The 10,000-nt window shown below is 41.5% G+C and overlaps 1 protein-coding gene across 1 annotated transcript in view; it reads right to left on the bottom strand.

Moving 5' to 3' along the window:
* snx2 (sorting nexin 2) overlaps positions 1–10,000 on the bottom strand; it is a 26,389-nt gene that overhangs the window by 9,178 nt on the left and 7,211 nt on the right. The window contains exons 5-11 of the mRNA XM_068703065.1: positions 9,098–9,141; positions 7,564–7,705; positions 6,484–6,562; positions 5,475–5,550; positions 2,942–3,055; positions 2,039–2,132; positions 1,571–1,776 (exon numbers count right to left, since the gene is read on the bottom strand). Coding sequence (XP_068559166.1) covers positions 1,571–1,776; positions 2,039–2,132; positions 2,942–3,055; positions 5,475–5,550; positions 6,484–6,562; positions 7,564–7,705; positions 9,098–9,141 — 755 coding nt within the window. The remainder of the gene's footprint in view (positions 1–1,570; positions 1,777–2,038; positions 2,133–2,941; positions 3,056–5,474; positions 5,551–6,483; positions 6,563–7,563; positions 7,706–9,097; positions 9,142–10,000) is intronic.

Here is a 10,000-nt window from a genome sequence, read left to right as displayed (position 1 = left end):
ACTATAGTTCTACTATAGCTCTACTATAGTTCTACTCTACTATAGTTCTACTATAGCTCTACTATAGTTCTACTCTACTATAGTTCTACTATAGCTCTACTATACTTCTACTCTACCATACTTCTACTCTACTACAGTTATACTCTACTACAGCTCAACAGTTCTACTCTACTACTACAATTCTACTCTACTCTACTACTACAGTTCTACTCTACTACAGTTCTACTCTACTACTACAGTTCTACTCTACTATAGTTCTACTATCGCTCTACTATACTTCTACTCTACCATACTTCTACTCTACTATAGTTCTACTCTACTACAGTTCTACTCTACTACACCTCAACAGTTCTACTCTACTACTACAATTCTACTCTACTCTACTACTACAGTTCTACTCTACTACAGTTCTACTCTACTACTACAGTTCTACTCTACTATAGTTCTACTATAGTTCTACTCTACTACAGTTCTACTATCGCTCTACTATACTTCTACTCTACCATACTTCTACTCTACTATAGTTCTACTCTACTATAGTTCTACTCTACTATAGTTCTACTATAGCTCTACTATACTTCTACTCTACCATACTTCTACTCTACTATAGTTCTACTCTACTACAGTTATACTCTACTACAGCTCAACAGTTCTACTCTACTACTACAATTCTACTCTACTCTACTACTACAGTTCTACTCTACTACAGTTCTACTCTACTACTACAGTTCTACTCTACTATAGTTCTACTATAGTTCTACTCTACTATAGTTCTACTATCGCTCTACTATACTTCTACTCTACCATACTTCTACTCTACTATAGTTCTACTCTACTACAGCTCTACTCGACTACTACAGTTCTACTCTACTACTACAGTTCTACTCTACTACAGCTCTACTCTACTACTACAGTTCTACTCTACTACTACAGTTCTACTCTACTACAGTTCTACTCTACTACTACAGTTCTACTCTACTACAGCTCAACAGTTCTACTCTACTACAGTTCTACTCTACTACTACAGTTCTACTCTACTACAGTTCTACTCTACTACAGCTCTACTCTACTACTACAGTTCTACTCTACTACAGTTCTACTCTAGTACTACAGTTCTACTCTACTACAGTTCTACTCTACTACAGCTCTACTCGACTACTACAGTTCTACTCTACTACTACAGTTCTACTCTACTACAGCTCTACTCTACTACAGTTCTACTCTACTACAGCTCTACTCTAGTACTACAGTTCTACTCTACTACTACAGTTCTACTCTACTACAGCTCTACTCTAGTACTACAGTTCTACTCTACTACAGTTCTACTCTACTACAGCTCTACTCGACTACTACAGTTCTACTCTACTACTACAGTTCTACTCTACTACAGCTCTACTCTACTATATTTCTACTGGACTCAGATGTTTGGTTTCCAGCAGCTCAGAGTTTTAGTGACTTCTGGTTTGGACTTCACTAAATAAAACCAAATCTACTTCCCAGAGAACTCCTAATAGAACCCCAGTAGAGGACCGGGTCACGCTCCGGTCTCACCACCGGACCCGGGTCGTACCTTGACGGCGGTGATGAGGCGGACGTAGTCTCCCAGTAGCTCTGAGAAGAAGTAGAAGTCGGCGTTGGCCTGGTCCTGGTGCAGCTGGTCGATCTTCTCCTCCACCTCGGCCAGCTGGGACAGAGCTCTGGACAGAGCCGTGTGGTCCTCGCTGTTCCCCAACATGGCCGCCGACTTGGCGAACAGCGCCGTGTTCACCGACAGCTCTGGAGAAGAAAGACAATGTATGAAACTACATATAAAGACGTGTTCAGTGTGGACCACATTACTAATATATATATATATATATATATATATATATATATATATATATATATATATATATATATATATATATATAACATGTTGAATGATTTATCTAAAAGGGCTTCAATAAACAACAACAACACAGATCTGTCATGTGCTTTGGCGCCCCCTGTGGACTAAGGTGGTAGTGAACGTGAGAGTTAAAGATGGCCGTCGTCTCACCTTTCCTGTGACAGACCAGAGACTCAACGCTGGCGTGAAGTTTCCTCAGCTGAACGTCCAGATTCTCAAAATGTTGCTGCTTCTCCTCAAACCACTAAAACACACAGGACACGAGTTTTTAACTTCCTCCGCCCTTATTTATATCCTTTCTCTCTCCCTTTCCTTCCTGCTTCCTTAGATCCAAGTTTACTTTCTTCCTTCATCCTTTCTTCCTACCTCCCTTGTCCCTACTTCCTTAGTTCATATTTCTTTCCTTCCCATCTTCCCTACATACTTATTTACTTTTATCCTTCCCTCTTTCCTCCCCAGCTCCCTTCAGCCTTATTGTGACCTTCTTCTCTCCTCCTTCCTTCTATCCTTTCCCTCCTCCCTCTCCTTCCTCCTCTCTTATTCCATCAGTTCTTTCCTCCCTCCTTACTTTCATCCTTCTTCCCCCTTTCCTACTCTTTTCTCCCTACTTCCTTCATCTATATTTCCTTTCCTCTTTCCTTCTCATCTTCTCTACATGCTTATGTTATTTTCTCTTTCCTCCTACACTACTACTGAATACATTTCTTCTTCCTTCCTCCCCTGCTCCCTTCAGCCTTACTGCGACCTTCTCTCCTCTTCTTCTCCTGTACCTCCTCCTTCCTTCTATCCTTTTCCTCCACCCTTTCTTCCTTCCATCCTGCTTCCTCACTTCATCTCTTTTATTTCCTACTTCCCCTTCCATATTATCTTTCTTCCTCCCTAGTTCCTTATTTCCATTATTTCCTCCACATCCTCAATCCTCTTTCAATAGCTACAATAACACTTTCCTACTTTGTTCTTTCCCTCCCTTCCTTCCTCCAGCCTTCTTGAGCCTCCTCCCTTCCTCATCTTTCCTTTCCTTCCTCCCTTCTATCCTCCTCCTCCTTCACTCACAGCGTCCGACTCGTTCATCTTGATGGTCATCTTGTTGACGGCTTCGGCGGCCTTGTTGACCATTCGGAGGAGTCCGGCGCTGCTCAGAGCCTGAGTGCTGATCGCCCGCGGCAACTAGACAACAAACAAACAACAAACAACAAACAAACAGCATTCGTGGTTAAACTCATTGATAAAGTCAACATAAATCCACTTCCAGTGTGTTAAAGCTGCATTCTCTCTAGTGTCCACCAGGGGGCGACTCCTCTGGTTGTATAGAAGTCTAGTCTAAAATGACTCTACTTCTCTCTTGATTTATTCCCTCAGTAAACATTGTAAACATGAGTTTATGGTCTCAATCTCTAGTTTACAGTCTTCTTCAATACAGCATGATGTTCATTTAGTACATTATGCTCCATTTAGAGTCAAACAGACCATAAAGCAGGGGATGCTTTAGGGGCGGGGCTACACAGTGATTGACAGGTCTCTACCAGAGACGTATACGGTGTCTCTACGTCACTCCTCCTCAGTCCAGATATGGTCACTTCCTGTTCACTGGCTGCAAAAAAAACAACATGGTGGCTGCCATTATCCAAGATGGCGACAGTGAAATCGCCGATCTTGAGGCTTCAAAACATCAGTCCACAAACCAGTGAGTGACGTCCCAATGACTACGTCCACTTCTTATATACAGTCCATGGTTTTAACTCAAACCACGATCTTTTCCTAAACCCTGACTAAGTACTTTTGTTGCTTAAACCCAAATAACTTGTTTCCTGTGAAGACGGAAAGCAGAAGTTGACACGTGTTGCTTGACTTTCGTTGAAAAACTTTTGTTAAAATATCCTACAAACGGTTGTTTGAGGATATGTTGGAAAAGTTGATTTTTATCTCTTTTTTCAGCTTTGCCAACTTTTCTACCGCATCCAAACAGGGATGTATTTTAGATGATTCCACTGTAAATATAAAATGTGCATAAAAGGCTACTCACTGCTACTCACATGCTACAGCATGATGTTCATTTAGTACATTATGCTCCATTTAGAGTCAAACAGACCATAAAGCAGGGGATGATTTAGGGGCGAGGCTACACACTGATTGACAGGTCGACACCAGAGACTGGCTCAAAGGTTCAGGTATCGCAAAGACATCTCAAGACATAAGAATAGTCTATTTATTAATTTATCATAAAAAAAATAATCATATTTTCTATTATTATTATTATTATTATTATTATAATAATTTCTTAATGAGATTCACTTGTGCTGTTCTTGCATATTTGAAAACGTTAAAATAAAATAAAAAAACAAAAATGTATTTCATTATTATTCTTGTTTTCATTTGGCTGCTTTTTTAAAATCACTTTTAAGTTACCACCAACAGAAATACACACTTCCTGCGCTGATGTTTCACAATAAAAGTCTTCCAGAAGGCAGAGTTGAGTCGCATTGACTAACACAGGAATCTACATTATAGTTAGATAAAGGGAGGACTTAATGATATGCATCATTATTATTATTATTATTTAACCGGGGCTTTATTCATTTGAGGTTTCAAGACATCCTTCCTTCCCTTCCTCCCTAACCCTTTAAGCTTCTATTCGTCCTCCTTCCTTCGTTCTTTCCTCTCCTTTAATTCTCTCTCTACCTGTTGATGTGTCTCTTCGTTTAGCTCCTTTCATTCCCTCCCATCTCTCTAAACTCCATCACAGCTGTGGTCTTTTCTCCCCCCCTCTCTTTCTCCTCCCCCCCCCTTCTGATTGTGATGTCTCCCACATTTTAGCTCCAATCAGATTTAAGGCTTTATTGCCGTGGAGCAACTTTAACCGTCGTATATAAAAAAGAACAAGCTGAAAACGAGGCCGTCCATCTGAAAACAGGCTCATTTCTCTTCATTTTGGGAAAGTTTACTTCGTCGGCTTCCTCCCCCCTTCCTCCCCCCTTCCTCCCCCCTTCCTCCAATCTCATTTACCGGGACGGCTCGGGTCCCCGGGGCCCCTCTCTGACGGGGGGGGGGGGGGGGGGGGGGGGGGGGGGTTGTGTTTCATTAAGCGAGGCCGGACGGACCGACACGCACGGTCAAGCGTCCGAGTGATTCATCTGTTAAATCGGTGACACCGGGCCATTTATTGTGGACCCGACGCAATCCCACAACCGTTAGAGAGGGGTGATGAAGAGGAGGAGGAGGAGGAGGGGGGGGATGTTTACAGGGGGGTTAGTCGGAGTGGACAATAAAGCGAGGAAACAGGAAACGCCGCGGGCCCTTAAACCCTGAGGCAGTTTTTAAAGAGGCTCCGTGGCGTCGACCTTGTCAGAGAGGTTTTTTTTTTTTTTTTTTGTGCAGAAGCATCGTCTACGTCTTCTGGGTCAGAGTGAGACATCTCTCTGCCGGGTTAGGTCCGGGACGTCACAGTGGACCCTTCGTGGTCCCCAGAGGACGAACGCCCCACGACTCCCTGACCCACCTCCACCGGCGTCACGCTGAAGTAACTAAGTACTTTTAAAGAGACGATCAGATGCGTTCAGGTTCTTCAGGTAAAATGCGGTCGGTTCACCTCCGAGCTCTCCAGGAACTGCAGCACGTCGGGGTCCTTCAGCAGGATGGGATGCTTCACGGTCCTCATCAGATACCTGCAGGAGACACGCATCACGTGAGGCTTGGTGCTGATGTGAACCAGCTTCTTCTGAGACGTGATGTGGTGTCACCACGTAAACGTCCTTCACAGAAACATCTGCATCCCTTACATTATAGTCCGATAATCATAACTTTAATAATAATAATAATAATAATAATAATTAATAAAAGCAACTTTTGTAATAAACAGGTTTACAAATGTTACAACTGAGGATCATTATTACCAAAATACACCATAAATCATACAAAATTAAAGTTAAGAATTTTAAGTGTGTGTGTGTGTGTGTCCATCAGTGTGGAGTTCTGCAGCTCTGAGCTCCATCAGCTGTCACTGGCTGACCTTCCTGTCAATCAAACACCATCAGTAAAGGCCAGCGGAATGCCAGCCCCGCCCACCTCCTCCGTATTCAACACACACACACACACACACACACACACACACACACACACACACACACACACACACACACACATATACACGTACATGAACATGTGTGTTGTGATAATGATGTATCTAATATTTGTGGTTTAACCTTTAGGCCTGTAAAGTTCTGACCAGGTTGATCTTTAACACACACACACACACACACACACACACACACACACACACACACACACACACACCTTTTAAAAACCACTAAATTTACACCATTCATAAAATCCATTTTCGTTGGATTTTCAACTTTCCGACGGTCCTTGAACACATCGCGCGTTTCATTTTCTTCGCGCGGTGAACAGAAAGGAATCACAATTTAAATAAAGATTTAAATCTTGAATCACCTGAGTCACTTTAAAAGCTAGAAATGCTCATGAATCACATGACGAAGACGTAACTGGTGGGAGTGAAAGTCGACTTCGCTGGATGACAAACCGAGATCTCCTGAGAGGAGATCAATGTAACATAAGTGAGGATGATCATTTGACCGTACCGCTCCAGAGCAGACCTCCTCTTCTCCACAAACTCGTTGGACGACTGGTCCTCCTTCCCCACCTTCACCTTGGTCATCCCTGCAGACGAGGAGGCGCTCATTAACACATAACCGATTAACAAACAGCTAATGAAGCATCACGGTCACATGTAAACAGACGTCTTTTATTTTATAGGACTTCACTAACAGACGTTCTTTAGTTTTAGTAGACGGAGAACTAGAGTCTGTTCAGAGAGACAAAGATCCTCTGAGACACAGAAGAAGAAGAAATCAGCTGGAAGCTTAGATTCAAACAGCTTCCTGTTTCAGAGTTTCACAATAAAAGCAGCCTAGAACAAGCTGGAGTTGATATTATCACAATAGAAACAGAAGGTTGGTGTAGAGTTACTGAACTAATCTCAGGTTAAACCTCTTCAATCAATGTTTACTGATTAATATTTCATATTTAAACTCATTCTACACCAAGTTCAGGATTCTCACGGTCATGTGACACAAACTGTTTCACATGTAAATAAAACATTTGTTGTCTGAGGAAAAAGATAAATATATATATAATATAACAGCTGATTATAAACTTCTCAGCAGCAGCGTACGTTGTTATATTAATTCATATTTACTGTTATATTAATTCATATTTACTGTTATATTAATTCATATTTACTGTTGTTATATTAATTCATATCTACTGTTGTTATATTAATTCATATTTACTGTTGTTATATTAATTAATATTTACTGTTGTTATATTAATTCATATCTACTGTTGTTATATTAATTCATATTTACTGTTGTTATATTAATTCATATCTACTGTTGTTATATTAATTCATATTTACTGTTGTTATATTAATTCATATCTACTGTTGTTATATTAATTCATATCTACTGTTGTTATATTAATTCATATCTACTGTTGTTATATTAATTCATATTTACTGTTGTTTGTTTAGTAATACTTTGTGACCCTCTGAAAGTACCCAAACGGACTCCCTGAACCTCAGTTTGGACAACAGTTCTCAGTCGTTGGGGGGGGGGGGGGGGGGGTGTTCAGCTCGTGTGTGTAGCGGTGGCTTTGCTTACCCACAATGCTTTTCTCCGGCGCGGGGGGGACGATGTAGCCTATGTGAAGATACTTGGAGGCCAGTTTGCTGTGCAGACCCAGAAAATCACTGAAACGCCTTTTTACTGAAAACTCATGACTCTTGAACAGAGACATGGAGGTCTGGACGAGAGACAAAAAGAGACGTAAAGAGACATGAGACATAAAGACACAAGATATACGTAAACAAAGAGACGTAAAGAGACATAATGAAGAGACAAAGAGACGTAAAGAGACATAATGGAGAGACAAAGAGACGTAAAGAGACATAATGGAGAGACAAAGACACGTAAAGAGACATAATGAAGAGACAAAGAGACGTAAAGAGACATAATGGAGAGACAAAGACACGTAAAGAGACATAATGAAGAGACAAAGAGACGTAAAGAGACATAATGAAGAGACAAAGAGACGTAAAGAGACATAATGGAGAGACAAAGACACGTAAAGAGACATAATGGAGAAACAAAGAGACGTAAAGAGACATAATGAAGAGACAAAGAGACGCAAGATATAAAGAGACGTAAAGACATGAGATATAAAGACACAAAGAGACGTAAAGAGACATAATGAAGAGACGTAAAGAGGTATAAAAGAAATATAAACAGACGTAAAGACACATGAGACATAAAGAGACAAGATATAAAGAAACAAAGAGACGTAAAGAGACATAATGAAGAGAAAAAGACGCAAGATATAAAGAGACGTTAAGACACGAGATATAAAGACACAAAGAGACGTAAAGAGACATAATGAAAAGACGTAAAGACACAAGATGAAGAGACATAATAAAGAGACGTAAAGAGATGTAATGAAGAGACGTAAATAAATATAAAGAGACATGAAGAGATATAAAGACACAAACAGACGTAAAGAGACATAATGAAGAGACGTAAAGACACAAGATGAAGAGACATAATAAAGAGACGTACAGAGGTATAAAAGAGATGTAAACAGACATAAAGAGACATAATGAAGAGACATGAAGAGACGTAATGAAGAGACAGAGAGACATGAAGAGACGTAAAGAGATATAAAGAGACATGAAGAGACGTAAAGAGACAGAGGACAGTGAATAAAGTGAGGTCCTGCAGCAGCTTGTTAGTCCTCACATGTTAAACAGTAGCAGGCCTGGTGGATATGATGACAGAACAAGGCTTCTCTAAACCAGACTTGGTTAAACACAAGAACAAACAGAAGGTTCCGTCTACTCCTGTTGATTCTATTGGTGTAGCTTCAGTCGTGACGTTTATGTATTTGCTCAAACAACAACACAATGCATTAGAGCAGTAACACACACAGTGCTGGTGAGATTAATTATGGACACACCTCACCATACATTTTGACATCTTTGATGCTAACATTAGCCATGCTAACATACTGTAATATTGTAATCTGAGTCTCACAGAGTCCAGTTCAGACTGATAACAGTTGACCCATCATGGCCACCGTACAGAGGACTTATTTTAACTGGTCTAAGAACAGAGGAGGTGTTCAACTCTTCTGTTGTCTCACCTTGATCGACACTTTGTAGGCCATGTAGGCGTGCATCCCGTCACCTGGAACACACACACACAACACAGCTTTCAGCACACACACACACACACACACACACACACACACACACACTATCTACACAGTATAAATACTTAGTACATATCAAACTGGTTAAACTGGTTACTTGTGTTTTCTGACAGCAAACTGTTTAACTGTTATATGTGCCGTCTCTTTCGTGCATATTTCTGCATGGCCTGCAGGGACCCAGTAGGGCCTGTAGGGGGCACCAGTAGAGCCTGCAGGGGGCACCAGTAGAGCCTGCAGGGGGCCCCAGTAGGGCCTGCAGGGGGCACCAGTAGGGCCTGCAGGGGGCCCCAGTAGGGCCTGCAGGGGGCACCAGCCGGGCCGCATCAATAAAACCCATCAGCACAATCGTTTGGTGGGACGATGACTGAGCAGAATGTCGACTCTGCATTTTAACTTTGCGCTGATGGCAGAAAGCTGATGTGAGATATATAAACGTCCATCATCGTCTAGGAAAGACAGGAAGAAAAAAAGAGGGGCTGATGGGAAACGTAGTGGCAGTTTGTAGAAACGCTGGAACTATTCCTGGTGAATTAGCAAAAATCTTTAAATTCAAGAACACTCATTTTTTCTCACATTCGCGCTGATCTTTGCTGAAACACCTCTCATATCTCAGGGTGTTCCAGGATAACTCAGGGTATTACAGGACTACAGAGTATTCCAGGACTACAGGGTGTTCCAGGATAACTCAGGGTATTCCAGGACTACAGGGTATTCCAGGACTACAGGGTGTTCCAGGATAACTCAGGGTACTCCAGGGTGTTCCAGGACTACAGGGTGTTCCAGGATAACTCAGGGTACTCCAGGGTGTTCCAGGACTACAGGGTATTCCAGGAC

The sequence above is a fragment of the Cebidichthys violaceus genome, unplaced genomic scaffold, assembly GCF_023349555.1.
Source record: "Cebidichthys violaceus isolate CVI_PGR_0920_01 unplaced genomic scaffold, fCebVio1.0.p SCAF_9, whole genome shotgun sequence".
Taxonomy (NCBI): Eukaryota; Metazoa; Chordata; class Actinopteri; order Perciformes; family Stichaeidae; genus Cebidichthys; species Cebidichthys violaceus.
The sequence above is the reverse complement of the archived record's forward strand: the minus strand, read 5'-3'. Positions and strand labels throughout refer to the sequence as shown.